At 40.9% G+C, this 26,792-nt stretch overlaps 1 protein-coding gene across 4 annotated transcripts in view; it reads left to right on the forward strand.

The window, feature by feature from the left end:
- PLD1 (phospholipase D1) overlaps window positions 1-26,792 on the forward strand; it is a 221,864-nt gene that overhangs the window by 41,008 nt on the left and 154,064 nt on the right. For 2 of the 4 annotated variants that reach the window (XM_043473732.1, XM_043473734.1), the window contains exon 1: window positions 19,971-20,117. The exons of 1 other annotated variant lie outside the window; for it this stretch is intronic. Coding sequence is in view for 1 of the 3 variants with exons in the window: in XM_043473736.1 (XP_043329671.1) it covers window positions 20,088-20,117 (30 nt within the window). In the remaining 2 variants the exon portion in view is untranslated. Of the gene's footprint in view, window positions 1-19,946; window positions 20,118-26,792 lie in introns of those variants that run through there. One more of the 4 variants, XM_043473736.1, reaches the window with a different exon arrangement.

A 26,792-nucleotide genomic window follows, 5' to 3' on the forward strand; every position in this document is an offset into this window, starting at 1 on the left:
ACAAATTACACAGCTAGCAGTATTTAGTAAAGTCATAAGTAAGACTTAAGCTAGAAGCTTTAATGGCTCAGAGGGTAAAGCGTCTGCCTGCAAAGTGGAAGACCTGGGTTTGATCCCTGAGACCTGGGTTCGATCCCTGAGTCAGGAAGATCCCCTGGAGAAGGAAATGGCAACCCACTCCAGTATGCTTGCCTGGAAAATCCCATGGATGGAGAAGCCTGGTGCAGGCTAGAGTCCATGGGGTCACAAAGAGTCGGACACAACTGAGACATGACTTTCACTTTCATTAGATGCAGCCCAGTATATCCCAGGTCATCTGACTTAGTCTATTTTATATCAATCCTTATCTTTCAGGGAAATTATATGTTGGCATTGTCCATAAGACACACAGCCCAGTTTTGTGGTGTTACTAGACTGATTAAGTATGATTTAATTGTTGCCAACATAGAGGAGATTTGAAACTTAAATTACCATAGCCTGGTGGTGTCTACATAAATCCATCCCATAATTGTGGGAGATATTATTCCTTGGCTGAAACTTTGTTGCTCTGATTGAGCTTATTGTGAGCTTCTGTTTCTCTATTACTATTGAGTAATAGGAGGAAATTCATATTTATGGCCAGGGTCAAAGCAGGCATTATTAATTGACCAGATGAGGGGATTCCACCTAGTAATGACAATCGTGACCTAAACATGACTATAATTTTTCCTTTAAAGTAAATTTCTTCAGGGAAAACCAGTTAGAGCCTTGGAGTGCAGAAATTCACCAAGGTGACCCAGAAGTACTAGACACAGTACTAGACACAGCCGTAAACCCAAAGATTGGATTGATTTCTAAAACTAGCATAGGATCATTTCTATGACAGAAAAGCATTTGATTCACATGCAAAGGTCAAGAAGTTAAGAAAACATTATAAATGATCATATAGGTCACATCAAGAATCTTGGGCAAGCTGTCTATCTCTGGTCTTCTTTTTCTCGTCTTGGTGTGAGTGTAGTTCCTCCTCTCAGACTCATTTTAAGCTAATTTTGAGGTCAGTCACCCTCTCTATAGGCCAGTCCAGTGCAGGGGCCCTCTGTACAGACTGGAGACAGCGCTTCAAAGAATCATGACTGATAACATTTTACTAGGATATATCAGATTTTTAACAACTCCATCTAATCTCTAGAATATCTATATTAGTGATATTTACCATCCAATATAGCCAGCACTGGTGGGTGTATCACTTAGCTTGCTCATACATCACAGTAAGCGTATATGGAGGCTCAGGGTCTAGTGAAGTCGACTCTGCCATCTTGGACCTAGTTGGTTCTATGGCTATGGCATTCCTAACAAAATCCATTTACCCAACTAAATGCAATCCAATCTTAGAAAAATCCTGGTCATCCATAACTCATTCTTTTCAGTACTTTTTCATTTCTCACACCTTTTACTGAAAACATTTCCCTTAAAAGTTTTTTTTTTTTCCCCCACATTGACTTACTGATAAATTTTTAACAGAATGCCAGGTATTACTTTAATACAGAATTTTTCCCAGTTCATATGAACCTGAAATTCATTTAGGTTAATTTTTCTTGTATTTAGAATTGTTTGATTTGTAAGTGCTTACTTTTCTTTAAGCCAATTAAATAGAGCTCATTTACAAATTAACCACAGTAATATTATCCATAGATATATTCTGAGACATACAAAACTACAGACAGACATGAAAGATCTAGTTTCATTTTCTAAACTTAGTCATGAATCGGATATCACAATAGAAAATTCACTAATTTATAAATAGCATTTAGAATAAATAAAATTTTTAAAGCCTTCTTCCTTTTCCCCCTCAGTCTCAGGAATTAGAGATGATCTAGACAAGTGTTCCTGAGAGCTTGGTCTCAAGGCACAGGGAGAGAAAATCAAACTCTACTACAACTTGTTCCACCTCAGGGTCAAAAGTCTGAAAAGTCATTTAATCAAGCTTGCTTTCACTAGCTGATTATGCAAAAAGAACTAGCTTTGGAACTAATTTTTAACACTTTTACCCAAACCAACTTTCTCTGAGGTCTAAATAACATGGCAGCAGATCTAAACAAAATGGTGGACACACAAAGGGAAATGGCCCTCACAAATCACAACACAGAACACTGTACACAGGCCCAGCCGTCCTCCTCAAACACTCCCTTAAATACAAGGTTTCAGTCTCTCAGGAAACCTCCTCCAGAGACAGAACTTCAGATCCAAGTACCAACAGAGTAAATGGAAGTATCTCAGGTCTTCAAAGATTTCAAAGGGAGGAAAGGGAGCTAAGTTGAAAGAAGAGGGGGAAGGAGGCAGGGGAGAGGGGCACAAAAGGGGTGGCCTTACAGACGTCTCCTGCCACCTGCAGACACCCAGATGTTACAGGGCTTTACCCTAGGCTTCCAGGGAAGGGAGGACTGGGACGCAACCCTACCAGAAATCAGACCAGAACCAGAATTTGAGTTCTCTGCCAACTGGAGGCAATCAGAATCCGACCCTCAGCTCAGGCTGAGTCCCTTCTACCAGGCTTCTGCATCCAGGACCAAGGGACAAGAACAAATGGTAAAGAAGGCCAGGATGAAAGAAGAGGGGAAAGGAGGCGGAGGAAGGAGGCCAAAGAGGTAGCCTTATAGAGGTCTCCTTCCACCTGCAGACACCCAGGAGTTACAGGACTTTCCCCTGGGCTTCCAGGGAAGGGAGGACTGGTTCTCAGCCCTACCAGAAACCAGAGCAGACCAGACAGAATCAGAATCCAGACCGGAAATCAGACCAGAACAGAACTAGAATTCAAGTTCTCTGCCAACTAGAGTCCATCAGGCTTCGACCCTCAGCCTAGCCTGAGGCCCTTTGATCAGACTTCCGCATCCAGGACTGGGGGACTAGAAAAAAGAATAGCATAGGAAGGGTTAAGAGGAGAAAAGAGAGGGAAGGGGAGAGAGGTCAATAAAGTCTCTTGGTCTTTACCCTTTCGGGGCACTCTGGCCGTTGGTCCATGTCAAGAGGAAATCAGGGACAAAAGAGCCTCAGTTGCAACCACTGAGTCTTGTCCATTGGCAGGCGAGAGGTCCCTGAGTACCCCAAGTGGTCAGGATGTCAGTTGCAGCAAAGAAAATCCCTACCAGAGTTGCTAGTTGTTGCAGGAAGGGGGAACTGTTCCAGGTTCCAAGACTGGGCGCTTGTCTAACACTCGGAAATGAGTTGTCCAAGGAGACATGCAAGCTGACAAAGCAAGTGACTTTATTGGGAACAGGTGCCCATGGGGAGAGCAGTAGGGAAGGGGAACCCAGGGGAACTGCTCTGCTCCATGGCTGGCAGTCTCAGGTTTTATGTGATGGGGTTAGTTTCAGGGTCCGTCCTGGTGGCACATGCATTGCTCAGCCAAGATGAATGCCAAGGAGAAGGATTCTGGGAGGTGGAAGAACACATGGCACTTCCTTTTGACCTTTCCTGAACTCTTCTGGTTGTTGGTGGCTTATTAGTTTCCTTTTCCTTACCAGGACCTCCTGTCATAAAATAACTCATGCATGTGGTTACTGTGGTACCTGGCCTGGGTGGGTGGTTTCAGTCAGTGTGCTTCTCCTAACAGTGATATGTGTTTCTTTCCAAGAAGCAAAATGGTAGTTTTAATAGTGGCAAATAATAAGGCATAAAGGGATGTGTTGAGAGACAAGAGAATAATTTTTTTCTCTTGTAGCCAGTTTGTTGAAATGAAGTGTGTTAGTCCCTCAGTTATGTCTAACTCTTTGCTATCCCACGGACTGTAGCCCACCAAGCTCCTCTGTCCATGGAATACTTTCCTCTGTCCTGGCAAGAATACTGGAGTGGGTAGCCATTCCCTTCTCCAGTGGATCTTCCTGACCCAGGGATCAAACCCTTGTCTTCTGCATTGAAGGCTGATTCTTTACTGCCTGAGTCACAGGGATGAAAAGTCACACCAACTCTTTGTCTTGTATTTCCCAATTTCATGAAAATAAAAACACTTTCTATAAAAATTATTTTTGAGGACATGAGGGCACGTAGTGCCATGGAGTCTTGGAAAGATCAAATTGGTACACAGATTGTCCAAACGCAGAGATTTATAGAGGACAAGAGTGCTGAAAATGCTAGGCGAGGAGGGGGTGGGGGAATTACAGTTAGGAGCATGGACTTAGGAATCAGACTTCTGAGTTTAAACCCAAGCTCCACCATCTACCAACTTCTCTGCTCACTTCTGAATCCCAGATGAACAGTTTCACCTATGACCCTCTGACTCTGCCACTTTTGCTCTCCATCAATGACCTGTATATTCCCCCTCTACTCACGTTACACCCCATGGTTTCCTGTTGTGTCATCTTTCTCCTTCCTCTTTCTCACTCTCCTGAAAAACCCCACCCTGGTTAAAATCAGGGTTGTCCAGGCATAACCTTATACCCCACCTAGACACACACACAGTCTGATGATACTGAATTAATTAACCTACCCACTGCACTGACACTCAGCACTCTCTGGCAATTCTACCATGTTCCCTAGTAAATTCATTCTCTCGTTTTTCTAGGTGATTATTCCACACCTTTGTCTCTTTGCTCAAACCTCCTGCATCCCCTCCTGTCTCTCAGCCAATGATCTTGCTGCTGATTTCAGTAGGAAACTATAAGTAGTCAGAAGAGAAGCCTCTCATTTCCTGCCAAATCCTATTGCATTGTCTAATATTTCTACTCTTCAAACCCCCACTCTTTTTTTTTTCCATTTATTTTTTATTAGTTGGAGGCTAATTACTTTACAATATTGTAGTGGTTTTTGTCATACACTGACATGAATCAGCCATGGATTTATATGTATTCCCCATCCCGATCCCCCCTCCCACCTCCCTCTCTACCCCATCCCTCTGGGTCTTCCCAGTGCACCAGGCCCGAGCACTTGTCTCACGCATCCAACCTGGGCTGGTGATCTGTTTCACCCTAGATAATATACATGTTTCGATGCTGTTCTCTCGAAATATCCCACCCTCATTCTCCCACAGAGTCCAAAAGTCTGTTCTGTACATCTGTGTCTCTTTTTCTGTTTTGCATATAGGGTTATCGTTACCATCTTTCTAAATTCCATATATATGTGTTAGTATACTGTATTGGTCTTTATCTTTCTGGCTTACTTCACACTGTATAATGGGCTCCAGTTTCATCCATCTCATTAGAACTGATTCAAATGAATTCTTCTTAATGGCTGAGTAATATTCCATGGTGTATATGTACCACAGCTTCCTTATCCATTCATCTGCTGATGGGCATCTAGGTTGCTTCCATGTCCTGGCTATTATAAACAGTGCTGCGATGAACATTGGGGTGCACGTGTCTCTTTCAGGTCTGCAAACCCCCACTCTTTGCTACAGAGGAGTTGTATGTGCTCCTGGCTGAAGTCTATCTCATTCCCCACTCACCAGATTCTTTGCTCTTGCCTGTTTGGAACTTTCTTCTACAGTATCCTCCCACTAGCTTCATCAAAGTTCCTCTTTTTACTGGATGATTCTTATTCAAACAGTTTGTAATATCTCCCTTCTTTAAAATAAGTGAAAAAGTGAAGTCGCTCAGTCGTGTCCGACTCTTTGCAACCCCGTGAACTGTAGCCCACCAGGCTCCTCCGTCCATGGGATTCTCCAGGCAAGAATACTGGAGTGGGTTGCCATTTCCTTCTCCAGGGAATCTTCCCAACCCAGGGATCAAACCCAGGTCTCCCGCATTGCAGGCAGATGCTTTAACCTCTGAGCCACCAGGGAAGCCCCTTCTTTAAAAAAACACCCTCCTTAATCCTTTGTCTCCAGGAAGCTTTGCCCCACCTCTCTGTTCCTCTTTAAAGCAAAACTCTTTGAATAAGTTGTCTGTTCTCTCTGTTTCCGATAACTTACCTCAGTCTTTTCACCCCCACTCCATCTGTTATTATGAATATTTTCAAACATATAGAAAAGTTGAAAGAATTTTAAGTGAACTCCTATATAACCACCACCTAGACTCTACAATTAATGTTTTGCTTTATTTGCTTTAATACATATCTTGTCATCTTTTCATTCCGTGACTATTTCTTCAGTCAAATTTAGGTTTTGGATGCATTTTAAACTAAGTTGCAGGCATCAATACACGCTCTATTAAACACTTCAGTGTGCATATTATTAGTTAGAGTGGAGTATTTATTCATAGTTCTTCTCTCTTTGGAGATCAAGTGAATCACCCAGGGTTCTGACATATGAGTACATCACCTTTGCCATCCAAACCTTTATAAAGACATGGAGCACGACCATCACCACAGAAAGTTCCCTTGTGCTCCTTCTCAATCAATCCCCAGCCCATCCTCCCATCTCCTGCCAGAAGCAACCTCTGTTTTGATTTCCCCCCAGCGTATATATGTCTGGATATGAGAGTTGGGCCATAAAGAAAGCTGAGTGCTGAAGAATTGCTTTCAAACTGGTGCTGGCAGAAGACTCTGGAGAGTCCCTTGGACTGCAAAGAGATCAAGCCAGTCAATCCTAAAGGAAATCAGCGCTGAATATTCATTGGAAGGACTGATGCTGAAGCTGAAGCTCCGATACTCAGGTCACTTGGTGCAAAGAGCCGACTCATTGGAAAAGACCCTGATGCTGGAAAAGATAGAAGACAGGAGGAGAAGGAGACGACAGAAGATGAGATGGTTGGATGGCATCACTGACTCAACGGACATGAGTTTGAGGAAGCTCCAGGAAATGGTGAAGGACAGGGAAGTTTGGTGTGCTGCAATCCAAGTGGGTCGCATAGAGTCAGACATGACTGAGCCACTGAAGAACAACATCGCATACAATTGTTTGAATTGTACAATATGTACACTTTTGTGTATGTTTTTTCACTCAGCACAATGTATTTGAGATGTAGCCATAAAATATGTGTTATTCATACCTTTCTATTGCTCAGTATTATTCTATTGTTTCTACAATAGTTTGTTCATTCGTTTTCCTATTAATGGATCCCTAGGCTGTTTTGGGGCTTCCCAGCTAGTGCTAATGGTAAAGAGCCCACCTGCCGATGAAGGAGACTTGAGATGTGGATTCGATCTCTGGGTCAGGAAGATCTCAGTGGTGACATGGCAACCCACTCCAGTGTTCTTGCCTGGAGAATCCCAGGGACAGAGGAACCCGACAGGCTACAGTCCATAGGGTTGCAAGGAGTCAGACACGGCTGAAGCGACTTAGCACACAGCACACACAGGCTGTTTTTAGCTTGGGGCTGTTGTGAATAAACTTGCCACAAACAGACACAGAGTTCTTTCTTGCGGATGTAGGGTTTCTTTTTGGCTAAATATTTAGGAGTGAAATTATTGGGTCGTAGGGTAGGTGTATTTAGTTTTATAAGAAACTGTTCAGTTCAGTTCAGTTCAGTCGCTCAGTCGTGTCTGACTCTTTGAGACCCCGTTAATCGCAGCACGCCAGGCCTCCCTGTCCATCACCAACTCCCAGAGTTTACTCAAACTCATGCCCATCGAATCGGTGATGCCATCCAGCCATCTCATCCTCTGTCGTCCCCTTCTCCTCCTGCCCCCAATCCCTCCTAGCATCAGGGTCTTTTCCAATGAGTCAGCTCTTCACATGAGGTGGCCAAAGTATTGGAGTTTAGAACTTTTAAAAAAAATGGTTGTTTTGCTTTACACTCTGACCAACAGTATATGAGTTTTGATTGTTCTCTTTCATGGTCAGTATTTGGTTTTGTCAGTTTTTTTCATGTTTATCCATTCTGGTGAGTATGTAGTGACATCTCATTGTACTTTTCATATAAATGTATGTGATGAATATTAACATTCAGTACTTTTCATGTCCTTATTGATCATTAGTTTATCTTCTTCTGTGAAGTTATCAAATCTTTTGTTCTCTTTTTATTGAATTATATAGCGTTCATGACATATCCTAGATATGAGTTCTTTGTCAGATATATGATTTGCATATGTTTTCTCCCAGACTTTGATTTACCTTTTCATTTTCTTTCTTTTTTTCTTTATTTGACTGCACTGTGTGGCCTATGGGATCTTAGTCCCCTGGCCTGGGATCAAACTTGTGCTGCATGCAATGAAGGCACAGAATCTTAACCACCAGACTGCGAGAGAAATTCCCTGCCCCAACCTTGCACCTATTCATTTTCTTAATGGTGTCTTTTGATGAGCAGAAAATTTTAATTTTGATTGTCTATTTTTTTAAGTAAATTTCTTTAATATCTAAAAGTTTTATGGTTTTAGCTTTTATATTTAGGTCTATTATACATTGCAAATTAATTTTTATATGTGGTATGAGATTGGGGTCAAGATTTGTTTATTGTGCCATACAGATATGTAGTTGTCTTAACATCATTTGTTATAAAGCCTTGTCTTTTGCTGTTGTATTTCTCTGTCAACTTGTGAAAATTCAAATGATCATATAAGTGTGAGTCTGTTTCTAAGTTCTCTGTTCTGTCTTATTGATTTTTCTTATTGATCCCATGCCAGTATCAGACTGATTATTGTAGACTTACTAGTCAAAGTCTTAAAGTCAGGTAGTGTAAGCCCTCCAACTTTGGTCTCATTTTTTATAATTGATTTGGCTAGTCAAGGTCATTTGCATTTCTGTACACATTTTAGAAATAGCTTGTCAATTTCTACAAAAAGCCCAGTGAAATGATCATGATTGGGTTTATTGAACTTATAGATCAGTTTGTGGAGAACCTACATCTTAACATTTAGTCTTTTAATCCGTGAACATGGTATGTCCATTTATTAGATCTTTAATTTCTCTCAGCAATGTCCTGTAGTCACAGTTTCATTTGAACCTACTTCTTTTAGGTTTTGTGCCCAAATTCCCCTGAAGCCATTCTTGTCTAGGTCACCAGTGACCTCCATGCTCCTGTATCCAATGGTCAGTTGAGTCTTCCCCTTCCTTCATCTTTCAACTGTCTTTGACGTAATTGATCACTCTATCCTTGAAGCATTTTGTTCACCTGGCTTTGTCTCCCCATGTTCTCCTGGTCTTCCTCCCATCTCATTGGCAGCTCTCTTTTGGCCTCCTTTGCTGGATCTTTTCCTTCCTGACATTTAGATGTTAGAGGTCCCTGAGCCTCAGTCTTTAGAGTTCTGTCCTTTATCGATTATCAATCAATCTCATGGTGTGAATATGTTATTTAAAGCCATCACAATGTCTAAAGCCATAAGACTCCCAATGTCGTATCTCAATCCTTTATCCAGGACTTTATTATACAAACCCCAGACTTATATATTCAACGTCCTACCCATCTTCATTTGGAAATTTTAAAGGTATCTCAAACTTAACCATTCCAAATGGAACTCATGATTTGCCTTTGAAATGTCTTGTACCTTCTGACTCCCTACCATCCACCATGTTCCCCAACTCAGTAACTGGACTTTTGTCCTTGTTGCTCATATATCAGTCTTACAGTCTTCCTTGGCACCTCTCTTTCTTTTACACTGTGCATCACCCTGTAACCAGGAAAGATTAATTTTGAATTCACACTGGATCTGCTCTGTGACTTCAACCCTTATCTTGTTGCTTTTGTTATTATGCGTGCGCGTGTGCTAAGTGGCTTCACTCATGTCTGACTCTTTGCAACCTTGTGTAGTGTAGCCCACCAGGCTCCTCTGTTCATGAGATTCTGCAGGCAAGAATACTGGAGTGGGTTGCCATACCATCCAGGGGATCTTCCCAACCCAGGGATCAAACCCACGTCTCTTATGTCTCCTGCATTGGCAGGTGGATTCTTTACCACTGGACCACTTGGGTATCTCAAGGCTTCCCACCTGGACTTCCCAGGTGGTGCTAGTATTCATTGGGCTACAGTCCGTGGGGTTGCAGAGTCAGACATGACTGAGCACAGCGCATTTCACATTTGTTATTACAGGCATACATAATGGCCTGCCTCAGGAAGATACCTTGCTCCTGCCCACCTGTGAAGGACTATGACATTCTTAAATTCTTTGGCAAATGGCTCAGCATCTGGCATCCCTTGACTCCTGCTTACGGGGGTGGCCTAGAAATTCACATTTGGGTAGGCCAGAATCACAGATAGATGTGGCATCTTTGTTGATATGACAGGAGATGTTCCATTTTACACCACCCAATAAATGAATGTAAGGAAATGAAACTAACACATCTCCCTGCCTGAAACTTGCCATTCTAGGAGACATTTGCAAGGATTGAATAGTCTTTTTACTCTGTTTCCTCACCTCCCCATCTCTGATCCATTAAAGAACCTGGCATCTAGGCCCCAGCGAGATGGTTATTTTGAGGCATTAGCCTGTCATCTTCTCAGTCAGCCACCTCCTGAATAAAGTCCCTTCCTGCCTAACACCTCCTCTCAGATTTATTGGCCTGTAGTGTGGGGAGCAGAGTGAGCTTGGACTCAGTGACAACCCTACATTAGAAAACCCTCTTAGCTCTATCATAGAGCTCTATCTACTTCTTAGCCATCACTCTAGTCCCAGCCACCATCATCTCCACCTGGTTTACTCCAATATTCTTCTAAGTAGTCTGCTTTCTCTCACTCTGTTCTTTATATAACCTGAGTCACCTTTAAAAATGTTTACTCAGGGGAGCATTTCACTCCCATGATTAAAACCTTCTAGAACCTTTCTATTCTATTTATGGGGAAGAAAACTTCTGCAATGGTTTGAAAAGCCTCAGATGATCAGACTTCTCTGTTCACTCTCTGACTTCACCCCATTCTGTTGCTCTTTCTTTCACAATACTCTTGACTTCCTTGGCTTTTTTGTTGTTCTTGCACATTCTAAGCTTCTTTTGGCCTCAGGGCCTTTGTGATTTCTGTTTCTTCTGCCTGTAACCTTTTCCCCAGATAATTATAAATCTTGTTTATTTCATTCTGCTCTTTGCTTAAGTGTCATCTCCCCAGAGAGGGCTTTTTTGACCACCCTATGTAAGGAGAGTGTCCCCTCACCCCATTACTCTCCACTTCTTTACTCTGCTTTCGTTTTCTTCTTAGCACTTAGAATTATCTTGTTTGATATTTGTTTTATTTGTTACTCGTCTATTTCCCCTAGTAGAAGACATACAAACTCCCTGAGGTCAGGGATTTTCTACTTTGAAGGGTTAATACTGTTAACAATGCTTGTCACATAGTAAGTGCTCTATAAATTTATGTTGAATGAATGACTGTGGGCAAATTAACCTTATTGGCCTCATTTTCTTCATCTGAGAAATGGGGAAAGTAATGGTATTTACCTCATAGGGCAAATGTGAATGCCAAATAAGAGATTGGGTGTAATAAGACATTGTGGCAATAGTGTTGGCTGTTGTGATTATGATTGCTATTCAATAATATAAATGATCTAGGACTTTCCGGGTGGTGCAGTGGATAGGAATCCACTTGCCAGTGCAGGGGACACGGGTTGACCCCTGGTCCGGGAAGATTCCACATGCTGTGGAGTGACATGTGCCACAACTACTGAGCCTGTGAGCTGAAACTACTGAGCCCATGAGTCGAAACCACTGAAATCTGCACCTGCAGCCTGTGCTCTGCAACAAGAGAAGCCACTGCAATGGGAAGCCTCTACACCGCAACTGGAGACAGCCCTCCCAAAGCAGCAAAGACCCAGTGAAGCCAAAAATAAATAAAATATATAAGTGATTGAAATCTCTTATGATTAATCCATAGATACTTATGCTAAGTAAGGTGGACTTTGCCTGCTATATACTTTTTCCAGTGGTTGATTTCAGGAGTATAACTTCCAATCCAGTTATTGGTAACTCAGTTGGAGGGAATAGATATAAGTACATGAAAAGTCAAATGCCAAGTGAAAGTTGCTCAGTTGTGTCCAGTTCTTTGCGACCCCGTGGACTGAAGTTCATGGAATTCTCCAGGCCAGAATACTGGAGTGGGGAGCTTTTCCCTTCTCCAGGGGATCTTCCCAACCCAAGGATAAGAACCCAGGTCTCCCACATTACAGGCAGATTCTTTACCAGCTGAGCCACAAGGGAAGCCCAAGAATACTGAAGTGGGTAGCCTATTGCTTCTCAGTGAATCTTCCTGACCCAGGCAGATTCTTTACCAACTAAGCTATGAGGGAACCCCTGAATGCCATCGAATATTTAAATAACCAATCAAGACAACAGAACAAATGTTATCATGCTTAATTTGTTGTCTAATACATTTGCTGATGATTGTTCTAGGTCTAAGAAATAAAAGCTTTTCTTTTTTTTTTTTAAACTAGAGTCATCTGAGGAGGCTTTATGGAGCATGTGGATTTGGGCTGCCTCTTGAAATGCTGGGGAGGATTTTAATCCTTTATTGGCCATGGGGTGGATGAGCATCAAAGGTGGGGCAGTGACATAAACCCTAAGAACTAGGGGAGGTAAAGAATGTAATAAATCAGTTTGGCAGGAGGGAGAGGTCTTGTGAGGAAGCAGTTGGAGAGCAGCACAAAGAAATCGAGGTAGGAATGAAAGCAAATGATTCAGGCTACAGGAACTGCCAGGGTGACAGGAAGCCCTTCCTTACGTGGGTTGGACAAGCAAGGAAGGAAGTGCTTCTGAGTGGTTAGGAAAGAAGGTAACACATCACAGGCTTGCCATTGCCAGGTTCACTCCCTTTTCCCCCACAGTACAGGTGTCCTAGGGTGTTACTCTCTGATGCACAGACAGTGGGTTGGCTTGCAAAGTCCATGTGTCCGTGTATCCAAGGAAAGGCAGCCACAGGAAGACACTGCTCTTCTGTTCCCAGAGCCTGGAAGATAACTTTGAACTCTTTCTTTTTTTTGTCTTTTTGTCCACAAGAATTCTCACTCCAAGTGGCTATGACTCAAAGGCAAGGGACAGTTTTCACTATGATTTCTTATTTAAAAGAGTAGAAAAACTACATACAAAAACTTAGCATTGGATTTGGGTGCCCTGCATCATTGGGAAGGGGTGGGAGGTGGGAGGGAGGTTCCAGAGGGAGGGAGCATATGTGTATCTATGGCTGATTCATGTTTATGTATGGCAGAAACCCACATAATATTGTAAAGTAATTATCCTCCAATTTAAAATAAAAATTTTTTTAAAGACTAGAGGAAAAAAAAAGACTAGAGAAACTTAGAAATTAAAGGCCAACCAATAAACATAATAATTTACATTTTAATATGCATATTAAGAAATACTCAATTTTTTCCCTCCTCAGTAGTGGATGAAAGTGGGAAAAGAGCATGTTAAGCATTTCTTCTTTTTTAGAAGAATATAAAGAAGTAGACTAAGCAACAAATAAAAATGTTCATATATTTGTTAAAAAAAAAAAGAAATACTCAGGTTTTTTTCTGAACAACATGAAAGAGAGAAGAGGATGCCAGCCTAAAATATGCTACTTAGGCATATTGATTATTTTGAATTAAAGTTATTTAAGAAACAGCTGATGCAAGAATATTCTGATCCTCCTTTGTCTCCCTGAGAGCAAGAAATAAACCTCCCAGGGGGAAGGGATCTTCCTTGTACCAGGAGGGTTGAAGACATCCTTATTGCCAGAAACAGGGAATTCAGGGCCAAGAGGGTTGTATAAACAAACTTTGTTACTTCACTGATTTGCTGGGCCAAGCCCAGAGCCTGTATTTTGTCAGTTCTTCACAAATTTATTGTTTCTTTTGTCTAAAAGGGATAAAAGCTACTTTCTTTGGTTACTTCTTTGCATCCCACATTTTTGTCAGCTCTCATATATACAAAATTAATTTTTCTCGTTAATCTGTCTGTATCAATTTAATTGTTAGACCAGCCAAAGAACTTAGAAGGGAAAAATTTTCCTCCCCCACAAGCATATTTGATCAGTCATGTATAGCCACCTTCTCATTATCATGTAAAAGGAAACACCTTACATGAGAAGAGGCCAGAGTAACCTGTGAACTGATCAGATTGTTTTTTAAAAAGATAGGTTATCTAACCAACTATGAGATAAAATTTGCTTTAATAATATAATTTTATGTAGATTTGCATCAGTCTAAAAGAATGTCTGTGTGTCCATTAAGTTTTTTATTATCAGCAAGTTAATAAATGTAACCTTTTGGAGCATTAGAACAGATTTCAGAGCAATTTGTAGTAATTAAGAAAATGATCCTGTAAAAATAAGAGGATCAAAATAAAACAAAAAAAGATGCAAAATAGATATGAGCCATGACAGATGTGGCAGAATAGGGAATGGACGTGAAGACAATGAGACACATTGTTGTTAACACAGCCCTGACAACACGTGTCCCAGATTAAATAATGAATGCGGTTGGTGGGCACAGCCAGGAGAGAACAGAGAACACATTGTTTCAGCCTGTCTATCTATTTTCAGACTAATTGCTTAAGTATAGGCTTCTGTTCTGGTTATAGCCAGAGGAAAATCAAACAGTTGAAATACTTTAAGTCCTGTAATTCACCCCCATCATAAATCGAAATTGACTAAGAGTTGAGAGCAAAGCATCCAAGTAAATTGTTAGGCCTGCCTGCAAATGGAAGCCTGAAGAGAAGCAGGATCTACTTGTGCACACTTTCGTCCTCTCCTGATCAGGTTCTAGCTAATGTGATATGAGGGCTTATCATTGCCTCTTCTGCACTCAGGACTCCAGCTCCAGCTCCGTAGGGTGGGGAGGCAGATGCCAGGTTCCATGCCCGGGACTGGCCCGAGGAGTGGTGTCTTCTTGGACAGCGGCTTCTCTGAGGTTTCAGGCAGGTTGGCGTCACCTGCCTTTTCCTACTTCCTACTGGGTCTTTGTGATGAGCTAGTGAGCTGTAACCTGTGAAAGTACTTTGTTGACACAAATGAAGGGATTCTGTTTTTATTATTTTGAAGTGTTGAGTTGTTGGAGGGAAGAACACAAATCAAAATCCTGGCTTTGAATCCTGGTCATCTCATACTCCGTCTCCCCTTTTCTGAATTCTTTAAGTGTCTTCCTGGGTTACCCGCCCCCCGCCCCCCCGCCCCCCCCACCCTTTGCATCAGACGTTCTTTGCTTTTTTGAGAGTTTGCAAGGACCCCTTTGGCATTCTAGTGAAGCTAATGAATCCCTTTACAAAATAATGTTTAATGCATTAAATTAAATGCCTACATTTAAGTGAATAAAGTTAGGGGTTCTAGGCATTTCTGCAGTAAACATCTTTGCCATAAAGCAGTTTTACTGCACAACTAATTGGCCGTAAGGCAGATCTGCCGTAAAACAGAAAGTGACTGGTTGACAATTGGTTGCAACTGTGTTATAGCAACTTGATAGAAAATACAGTGATAAGAAAACTTACTGAAGTGTGAAATAAGAGAGTGTAAAGCCAGACTGAATACTGTACTAGAAAATGATAACAGTTTGCTAATCCTTTCATGGGCACAGCCATCTCTCTCTTGTCAGAACCAAAAGTTTACCAATCTATGGCAAATATAAAAACAGAGTCTAGTAATACATGACAGTGTTTGAGAGTATTAAATATCATTTCTTTAGCTCATTTAAATACAACATCTCATCTTGTAATGTCACCTTTACCAGATTTATCATGCAATATTAGCAGTGTCAGACTTTATTTTTTTGGGCTCCAGAATCACTGCAGATGGTGATTGCAGCCATGAAATTAAAAGACGCTTACTCCTTGGAAAGAAAGTTATGACCAACCTAGATAGCATATTAAAAAGCAGAGACATTACTTTGCCAACAAAGGTCCATCTGGTCAAGGCTATAGTTTTTCCAGTGGTCATGTATGGATGTGAGAGTTGGACTGTGAAGAAAGCTGAGCGCTGAAGAATTGATGTTTTTGAACTGTGGTGTTGGAGAAGACTCTTGAGAGTCCCTTGGATTGCAAGGAAATCCAACCAGTCCATCCTAAAGGAGTCCTGGGTGTTCATTGGAAGGACTAATGCTGAAGCTGAAATTCCAATACTTTGGCCACCTCATGCGAAGAGTTGACTCATTGGACAAGACCCTGATGCTGGGAGGGATTGGGGGCAGGAGGAGAAGGGGACGACAGAGGATGAGATGGCTGGATGGCATCACCGATTCGATGGGCATGAGTTTGAGTAAACTCCGGGAGTTGGTGATGGACAGGGAGGCCTGGCGTGCTGCGATTCATGGGGTTGCAAAGAGTCGGACACGACTGAGCGACTGAACTGAACTGAACTGAACTGATTAGAAGTTGGAGGCAAAGGGAGACTCAAACTCCTCCAATATCCCCAAAATAAATGGTTACATGATTCTTGGTAAGTTTTATGAAAATGGTGACATTTTTTGTTATTTGGTAGTGGAGAACATGATGTAGACAGAATTTTGGTATTTGGCACAGAATCTGGCTTAGGTGATTTTGGTGAAATGAGGACTGTCATGTAATATTTAATGTAGTCCAGATATGCACTGCTTTATATATATGTTTGTCTATGTTATATATATATATGTAGCAGCATCCCTGTCTGTTCATTCTACTTACAGGGAAATCTGAAGAGTCTTACAGCAGATTTTTTTTTTATATCATGAAGATGTATGTCCAACATTAGACCCTGAATCATTAATGATTGACTTTGAAAAAGGAAGTATCATGGCTTTCACAATGTTTCAAGTAGTTTTAAGGTTTTGTTATTAGTTTTTAAAGTTTCATTGTGTCCTTTTTAATGTCCCTATTTTAATTTATTTTCATGATTTTGTCTTTTATGGTAAAGCTGTCCTGAAGTCAATTAGTTGTATGGCAAAAATTCTTGCAGCAAAGATTCTTACAGCGAAAATACCAGACTGCATAGGGTTACAAAAGAAACCAATTAGACTGATATACAGTTATCAGTATACCAAAAAAGTAATGACATAATATCCACCCTTTATTGATAGCCTCCAGAAACCACCTCCTTGTCTTGTCCATCCCACCGCTCCTTCTGCCAGCCTATTCTTCCTTCTGTGTGCCCAATTCTGTTGGTGGCATTAACAACATCCACATGGCTCAGGCCCAGAACCCAGCTTTAGCAAGTAAGTGAGCATTGTTCCTGCCAGGATTACTGCCCCAGTCTCCTTGATAATATCTGTAGAAGTATACACTTGTATATTTTAAAGCACTGATAGGTCAGTTTCTTTACCTGGAATGTCTTCTAAACTTCTGCTCTCCTTGCAGGGTCTAGTTCCTCCTTACTTCTCTTTCCAACACACACATCTGGTCACATTATGGTTTAAAATCTCTTGGTGATGCCTCTTTATCTCCACGATATGACATCAGAGGACTCCTACCTCCCTCGCAGAGTTTTCTGCTGTTGGTCTTCCAGCCTCACCAAGCTGCCTGTGGTCCCTCTGGAGGCCTGCCTCCCACTTCCCCCTTTGCCTGGGCAGGCTGAGTGAGTGCCCTCTGCTTGGGGATCTGTCACCCGCCTTATGGCCTCCAGGTCTCAGTTCTGTGGCTGCTTGGCTGGGAGGCCTTTCCCAGCCAACACTATCACAAGGACTGTCCAACCATCTCCCGCTCCCTATCATTTGACCAGAGTCCGGCAGAGTTTCACAAGTGGTATACTCGGAGGACGACAGCATTATTATTGCACGTGGTTAGCAGCACTGACTTTAGAGCCCGATAACCTGTGTTCTAATCCCAGCTCCACCACTTGCTGTTTGATCTTGGCAAGGTACTTACTCTTTAGAGGCCTCACCTTCTCATCTGTGAAGCTGGCAAAATAATAGATTGGTGTGGTTTAAATGAATTAATCTCTTGAAGCACTTTAGAACCATGCCTGGCTTCTTGTGAGAGCTTAAATATTAGCTATTAGTTGTAGTTTCAGTAGGTTTTGTAATATTCGTTTTAGTTTATGTAGCATGGCCTGGGCTTATTTAGAAGTCACATCCTATTATACTTCTATTTTTGCTGGAGTTTTATTAAAGACTGTCATGTAATTCAAAACCCAGTGTTTAACTGTTCTTCATCTCTGCTGAGGATATCAGAACATCGATTTTAACAGAAATAATTTATATTAGACAAAAGGAAATACTGTTTGAAAGAAAGACAGGAATAATCCTGGGGATACAGCATCTTAACAGAATGATGGAGACACAGTCCCACCAGCAGTTAGCTCGCTGAGTTGGGATGTATCCAGGGTTCTTACATTTCAGAGATTATGCTGGTCTCACAGGAATTTTTCTTGCAGCCCTTTGGGTAAAGGAGAGATCAGTGTTATTTCTCAGAGTATTTTTCTGGGAATGCACATCATTATATATGCTTGCAAGCCAGATCCACAGGTTTTGAATGTAATTATAATACTTTTTCTTTTGCATGAATATTTTCATACCCTCTATAAATATTCTGGTCTGTGGGAAAGAAACTTTTCATGATTCCTACCACACATTGTATGTGACGTTAATGTGCTCTTATCACTCGTCCTTTTCTTCCCCTTCTTTTTCCTCCAACCGCAAGTGTTTCCCCTGAGGTTTAACTGCTTCAGCCTTTTCTTGATTTTGCCACCAGAGGGGGCGCTGGCTCCTTTATAACGCAGGGGCCAGAATCTTGAGGCTGGTTTTCCCATTGAGGTGGCTGTCTTGCTCCCCCTCATTCTGAACTGACTTCTGGAGAAACTGTTGAGCTCTGACCCTGGGAGTGGATGGGAGAGGGCGGAGGGCGAGTATTAGATCCAAGGGAGTTACAGGACTTTCCATGACTGATCCTGTTGAGCTAATATGATAATGACATGTTTCACGGGTTTGAATAACTTCGATTTTACCGTAAATACATGTAAATCTACTTGGCAACAAAAGAATCAAGTGTTATTAAAGTACGTGGTTAGTATTGCAAAATTTCCTTGGAATATTTGGTCTCATCTTTATGGCTCAGAAGAAACATTGAATTTGGTAATCTTGACCATTATGTTAAACAGGTCTTCTAAAAATAAGGTAGAAATCATGGAAACAAAAATTAAAACTGCTCTTGTGTTGAAAACTTGGGAAAAGTTGTGTATACCATGAGCACTTTATGTTAAAAAGCAGAGCATGGATTTTTAATTCTTTCTTAAGAAACAATATGTTGGAACATTATTTTTTTAAATAAATGTCTTAAGGAAACTATCAATTATGTTCTTTAGAATGAAAAATAAATTTCTTATTCTAAAACCATAGTGAGTCATATTAAGCTCTAATTTAAACTATAAACAATTAAAAAACTACCAAAAAAGCTTTGTTTTATAAAATAACTGTAGATGGTAGAATTGAATTACAAGTAATTTTCAGATTTTTAGACACCATGTCAAATTCAGAAGTTAGATAGTTCTTTGATAAGTTTTCCCCCTGAACTTTAACTTTTAGACTTCAGTGATTAGCGAGGCTTTTTGCTTGTTTAATGTGTTTTAACAGACTTCCCTGGTGGCACTAGTAAAGAATCTGCCTGCCAATGCAGGAAGTACAGCTTCAATCGCTGGGTCAGGAAGATCCTCTGGAATACAAAATCGCAACCCACTCCAGTCTTCTTGCCTGGAGAATCCCTTGGACAGAGGAGCCTGGCAGGCTATAATCCATGGGGTTGCAAAAAGGAGTCCAAGTTGACTTAGTGACTAAACAACAACAACAATATATTTTAAAAATCTGGGAATAGTGATAGTATGTAACTTTGATTCTCAGAAGCAATAACTTAATATGGTCCCTCTTAGGCAACATGAAATTATAGTGCTGTATGTTCCATCACCACCACCAGCAACAACTTGGACAACTATATAAAACTCATTTCATGGCCCTAGTGGAGGACAGACTGTATTCCTCTTGTTTAAAATGAATGAGTCACTTTAAGACAGCATCTGAAGGGAGAGAAAGGAGTGAGAATGCTCTTTGTTTAAGTTGGTGTGTTACAGTTTTCTTGGGCAGCAAGTACAAAAACGAAGCCCGAAGTCTTAGCTCATTCTGTAAGTGGATTTTATTTCTCAGAGCAGCCCAGTGTCTATTTAACATATGGGAGTGGTTTCAAGTTCATTACTAAAGCTTATAGGCTAAAGTGCTTTGTGGGCTTGGCTATGACTTAAGTTGCCTTTGGGGAGTCAGCCAAAAACGGGGCTTGAAAACGGATTGCTTTCCTGTGTCTGTGAATTCTCCGGGTGGTCAGTTTCTTTTCCCCTCTCAGCTGTCAGCTGCTCTGGAGATTAGTTTCATAGTAAGGATTCTTTCTTTAAAGCAATATGAAGCGACTACTTTCACGGGGGCACCAGGTTAGTAAATAACATTTTGAACTTTCTGCTTCATGTATCAGACTTTCTTTCTGTTCTCACTGGGCAATGACATGACAGTCGGCGTGGCATTTGTGCTGTTGCTGCGTTTTTTTAGAAAATAATGTTCATTGATCCTATGGAGGTCTGAGGGTTATAGTCTTCCTTGTAATATATGCATTGTTGGACAATATTAAATGCAGAAGGAAGCCATGAAGTAATGACTGGTTTTTGTTAGATGTGCAGACTAGAAATCTGCGCTTGTTTGTATGCATTTTCAGTCCCTTTTTCAGAATTCCTTTCATTGTATCTTCTCATTATGTCTTCTAGGAATAACTATGATTTTATACATGGTTTATTTTACTTCTTGGAGCACAAGGCAACACTGTCCTGTGTCCCAGCCAGCATGCAAGCTTGTCTGATGTATGGTTTTCTCTAGGGCCTACTACTTATAGTTAAAGGAACCAGAATATTATTTTAATTTTCTTTTTGAAAAGCCTGGCATTTTTCTAGAATGTCTCAGAAAATACCTGTGTAACAGTTGATGTGGACAGAGTGCACAGGTGGATCAAGCTGAACTGAATCCCTTCCTTAGTCATCACTGTTTTTCTTAAGTGATTCCTCAGGATTGAAGATTACTCTAGGAGTAAATATGACAGTCAAAATGGAGTGTGCCTAGTAAGGCATGAAATTATCGCTATTAGTATTAAAATGAAATTAAGTCAATAAAATGAAGTATCAAGAGAATATCTTCCTTAATTTCATTAACTTAGACATCTCGAGAACAATTTTCCCTTTGTTCACTTGTCACCAAAGCAATCTGGTATTAGTTTCACAAGAGTAGTTCGATTTGATGATATTTTCAATTTTGTATATGAAGTACTTATGAAGTGTAAGTATTCTTATGAAGTATACTGGCTTTTATCTTACTTTAGGTATGGTTTAGTAGGAGGTAAGCACTAGTATTTGAAAATATGTGAATAGAATTCTATTATTACCATTTTAATCTTCTCTTTCTTTTCCCTGCTGGGAAATACAGTGTTTCAAAAAGGATCTGTTCTCTCATGTTCTCTTCTGTCTAAAAATATAAAACTGAGGGAGTAGGAAGTTTAGCAAATCACCTCAGAGAAAGATCTCACCTCAGAGATCTTTCTAAGTATAATATCTATACTTAGAAAGATCTCTGAGGTGATTTGCTAAACTTTAAAGTTCCCAGTCCTATCTCTGCTGAGGCTGAAGTTATAAAGTTACCTGTGCATGCCATCTCAGGATTGCAAAACGGACTGGACTTTATCTCCCTGAGACACAGTTGTACAGCTGTGTTATTGCCCCTGTGTCTGCAGATATTTTCTTCAACTGTAAATCCAAAAAAAAAAAAACCCAGAGATTGCTATGATTTGCTTAATATTAATATATGTTAGTACTGCATAGTGCTATTATTATTAAATACTATTAACTTAAAATTTTAAAGAAGACTTTTGTCAATTTGATTATAGCTGCTCCCTGATTTTAAAGGACAGTGTTAAGACATTCTACTTGTTGATTACTCGTTTATGCTTAATTGGCATGGATAAGTCTTAAAAAGCTCATGTCAGACTCAGTTATGTCTGGTAGGTCTCGATTTCTATATTCCCAAGTGCTTCCCAGCCTTTTCTTCTACAGATGATAACAAAACAAAATACTACTGATTAGAAACAGAAAAAAACCAACGTGACAAAGGATAGAATAAGAGAGGAAACTCCGTAAAAGCCAGATTTTAGGGTTTTCCTGAAGAGTATCCATTACAGTAAGCTTCCTCCAAACATGACGGGAATAAAAGACTGTACAACAGAGTGCTCAAAATCTGTAACTTGGGATCGAAGCAAATCTTATTCTTGATTCCAGGCTTAGCACACTCATTGCAATTCTCGTTCTCATCTTGCCTTACAGCTCTGCCTTTTGGCTAAAATCAAGTAGAGACGGGCATTTTTCCCATTCCATATCAGGTTAAACTCTGAGCCGATTAAATTTTATCCAACATGCTTTCTTGTTAACAGTCAGAAGTACTCCAGATGCCTCATAAATCTCAGATGGTTATGAACATAGTTTATGTTCCAGAAGCATGTGATCCTTATTTCCTTTTAAAACAAAGCTTAGATTCAAAGTTGGAGACAAATCCTAGGGCAGATTAATTCAACACAAATTGGCCCATACCCCAAACATTGGGAACGGTGGATGTCACTAGAAGATAAGGACTCGGAGGAAAGAAATGAATAATCAGGAGGAATGGTGATATTAGGAGTTGGTTTTCTGACTTCTGAACCTTGATAAATGTTCACCTGTCAGCCGGGTCTGTTTATATCCCAGATCAGTCTCATTCCTGCCCATCAGCTGGATCTTCAGTGTGCGTGTTTGGGGAGCTGTCAGCTGTTGATTTACAGTTTCTGGTCTTGTCAGATTCATGTATGGCCACCTTTGCCTTTTTCATACCTAAGTCACTGAATTCTTGTTCCCAACCCTGCTCACTGATGGTGCCCACGTAAATGGGTCTTGTGCTTGCATTATCAGCAACTCAGACAGAAGGCAAGAGATGCTGTGATAGCACCCACCTCAGAAATTCACTATTTTAGTAATGACAGTACATACTAACTTCCCAGAGGGATTGCAAAGGCTGAGGACAGATTCTATTCCCAGGACTGATCTGACCATAGACATCCCCCATTCCCTCTTTCCTTCTAAAGAACCCAAATTAAGTTTGACCTTCTGGCATTTCTGGAGGTGATGATATTAGTAATCATGGCAGGAGTAGTAGAGGGAAGGTAATAGTAATAATAACAGCTAACACTCAAAAAGCATTTTCTAAGGGCCATCCCTTGTGTCAGCCTCTTATTTAATCTTCGCAACAACCCTAAGACATCAATTGTCTGTATTATCCCCACTTTACAGTTGATGAAATTGTTCCAGGGAAGTTACATAATTTGTCCCAAGTCATAACAACTAGTCGGCAGTAATATTGTTGTGCCTCAGAGAGGCGATGTGGTGGGGGACGTGGTGGGGAAGAAATGGAGTGAGAAGCTGATATCTTTGGGAAATATAATCCAACCCTGATTATTACTGAGAAGCAACTATGAAATACTATTATCTGTGCTGCGCTTCCTACTCAAAGATGCTTGTGTTGACCCACCATCAGCCAGTAAGGCATGTCCTTTGTGTTCTTTTTCCACTGGGCGGGCGTTGAGCTTGTGCTCTGCTTCCTCACATGTTCTGCTGGTGGTGAGTGGAGAGAACCAGTGGCGAAGCAGAATGCAGAGCTTGGTCAGTGGTCAGTAAACGAGACCAATGGCAACCAGTCCCTGTGGAGAATAACCCCACAGTTTTAAAAACTGTCTTCTAAATGCATAAGCTAATTTTGGAACCTTTGAGACTTTTTAAGGCTAAAATAATAAAACCACTAAGGCTCAAACCTGGGCCTTTCGCTTGTTTAGCTTTTATTTGGCCTGAATGAGTGGTGTCCTCTTCATTCCTGACCAGTGTGATTTCCTGCTGACAATCAAAGTTCTGGTTATTTTGTCATTCCTGAAGCTTTTCTTAGTGGAAAGCCAAGAATATGAGACATGTATTTCCTTTAAAAACATAAATGTGCATTTGAAAATGTTGTGCAAATAGCTTACTCTAGATTTGGCCAAAGCTTAAACACGTGACAAATAAGTTTGGAATCTTTAAAAATACCATCCATAGGTTAAGGAGTTAAATTTAAAAAAAGAAATCAAACAATAATTCTAACCATTGGATTGGGAAGTACTTTCTCTTCCTAAAACCAATAGTTGTTGTTTAGTCAATAAGTTGTGTCTGACTCTTTTTTGCAACCCCATGGACTGTACCCTGCCAGGCTCCTCTATCCATGGGATTTCCCAGGCAAGAATACTGGAGTGGTTTGCCATTTCCTTCTCCAGGGGATCTTCTCAACCCAGGGATCGAACCTGCATCTCCTGCAATGGCAGATGGGTTCTTTACCACTGAGCCACTTGGGAAGCCAAAAACCAATAGAAGAAATCACAAAAGGATTAGGGCAATAGATTGGAATTTTCCAGATAGGAGTGCAAAAGCTTTAACTACAAAAATATTCATTGAAGTGTTATTTATTATCATGAAAAGTTGGTAACAATTGAAATACACACTAGAAGAAAATTGCATAATGGATCATTAGGCTGCTATTACTACTTAACTTATGAAAATTATCAGGGGAGGAAATGGTGGTGACAGATATTTAAGTTAAAACACTGGATCTCAAACTATTTGTGTCTCTCATACTTGGCCATGTTTAAAATATATCTCTCTGTATGTGTTATTCTTAGGGAGACAGCAGAAGGGATGGTCACCTCAAGTTAATAGGGATTTAGGGATTATTTTAAAAGTAGGAATTCCTGGTAGTTTTAATTTTCTTATTATATTCTTCTGCATGTTAATATTTATGTTTCCTTTCAGTTCAGTTCAGTCCCTTTATATTTGAAAAATATATAACTTATTCATGGAAAGAGAAAAATGAAGACAAGATATACAAAAATTTAATAGTAACTTGCTGCTAAGTCACTTCGGTCATGTCTGACTCTGTGCGACCCCATAGACGGCAGCCCACCAGGCTACTCCATCCCTGGGATCCTCTAGGCAAGAACACTGGTGTGGGTTGCCATTTCCTTCTCCAATGCATGAAAATGAAAAGTGAAAGTGAAGTCGCTCAGTCGTGTCTGACTCTTTGCTACCCCATGGACTGCAACCTACCAGACTCCACTGTCTGTGGGATTTTTCAGGCAAGAGTACTGGAGTGGGTTGCCATTGCCTTCTCTGAATAGTAACTTAATATCACCTATAATCTATTTAAGATGGTAGCTCTAAGAATGATTTTAGTTTCCTCAAATAGTTTGTAAATTTAAGGTTTCCTTTAAGAGGAATTTATGTTTTATAATAAAAATTAAAATAGATCAGGAGTTAGACAGGTTAGAGTTGAGGCCAGATAAATTTCTATAAAGGAGAGGATATTTTTATTCCAAGGAGCAATTATTTTGCTGCATTATTACAGCTGCATTTATTCTGAGAAGAGCATGGCAACCCACTCCAGTATTCTTGCCTGGAGAATCCCAAGGACAGAGGACCTGGCAGGCTACAATCCATAGAGTCGCAGAGTCGGACACGACTGAAGCTACTTACTATGCACGCATTCATTATTTGAGGACACTGCCTTTTGATTTCTTATGTACCAGGTTTAAAATCTTAGTCAGATGTTATAGCTAATAAAATTATAAGATAGATAGTTTATTAAACAAGGGCTGTGGGAAGAAGTGCACTTAAATACTTGAGACATCAGTCCAAGAAAGACACTCATGATTTCCAGTGTGTCCATATGTCTTGATAACAATTCCTTGGTCCAAGGGCTGTTGCTGGTGTTTAGAATGGGACATGGGGCTTCCTAGATGGCTCAGTGGTAAAGAATCCACCTGCAATGCAATAGACACAGGAGACACAGATTCAGTCCCTGGGTCGGGACGATCCCCTGGAGAAGGAAATGGCAGCCCACTCCAGTATTCTTGCTTGGAAAATCCCATGGACAGAGGAGCCTGGCGGGCTATAGTCCATGGTGTTGCAGAAGAGTTGGAAATGACTGAGCACACACACGCAGGCCCCATGGGACAAATCAACACACTGAGACAGCCCTTAGAAGATACGATTTGACTGGAATGTTGAAGGTGGAAAAGAACCTTGGAGTAGTTGACTTCATTCTTCCTCCTCTTCCTGTTCCAGACAAGGTCCCAGAAGCCCAGAATGATTGAGATCCCCAGGTTCTAGTTAACTTGATTGTAATCTCTTGGGGCTTTCAGAGGTCTTTTGATTCCTCTGTTGCTGCTATTTTTAATATTTCTGTCTTACAAACATTTTAGTAATAAGGAATAAAACTATGATTCCATTTTCCCTGCGTTGGTAAAAATCAAAAGCGAATACCTTTCAGCACTAACCTTATAACATTGGAGAAAGAAGCAGAAGGCTCAGTGTGGCTTCCAAGGAAAACTGACCAGTTTCACAGGTGTGGTCTTTATTCTCATGGTTGTTGTTCGAACATTTTGTTCTCGGGTAAAGGCTTACTTAATGCACATCTGGTTTCCATGTTTATTCTGGAAGACAGCAGCCGCAGGGAGTGACTGAAGATCACTGGACACAGAACCCTGGGAATTATGTTTGAGCAGCTTTATTGAAATTGTGTATTGTGTGATTTGCACATCACAGGGCTAACCCCTTCAAACCATACACTTCTGTTTCCTTCAGTGCATTTACAGAGTTGTATAACCGTGTGTGCTGCGCTTAGCGGCTCAGTCATGTCCGACTGTTTGTGACACCATGGACACCAGGCTCCATGGGGATTCTCCAAGCAAGATTACTGGAGTTGGTTGCCATGCCCTCCTCTAGGGTATCTTCTTGACTCAGGAATTGAACCTGGGTCTCCTGCTTTGCAAGCAGATTCTTTACCAGCTGAACTACCAGGGAAGCCCTGTATAACCATCCCCACAACCTAATTTTAGGACATTTTCAGCACCCCCAAAAGAAACCTTGAACCCACTCTCTCTCCCCTGCTCTCTTGCTCACCCAGCACTACGCAACCACTATTCTGCTTTCTGCCTTTCTAGATTTTTCCATTCTGAACATTTCATT

This window comes from Cervus canadensis, chromosome 7 (assembly GCF_019320065.1).
Source record: "Cervus canadensis isolate Bull #8, Minnesota chromosome 7, ASM1932006v1, whole genome shotgun sequence".
In the NCBI taxonomy this organism is placed as follows: domain Eukaryota; kingdom Metazoa; phylum Chordata; class Mammalia; order Artiodactyla; family Cervidae; genus Cervus; species Cervus canadensis.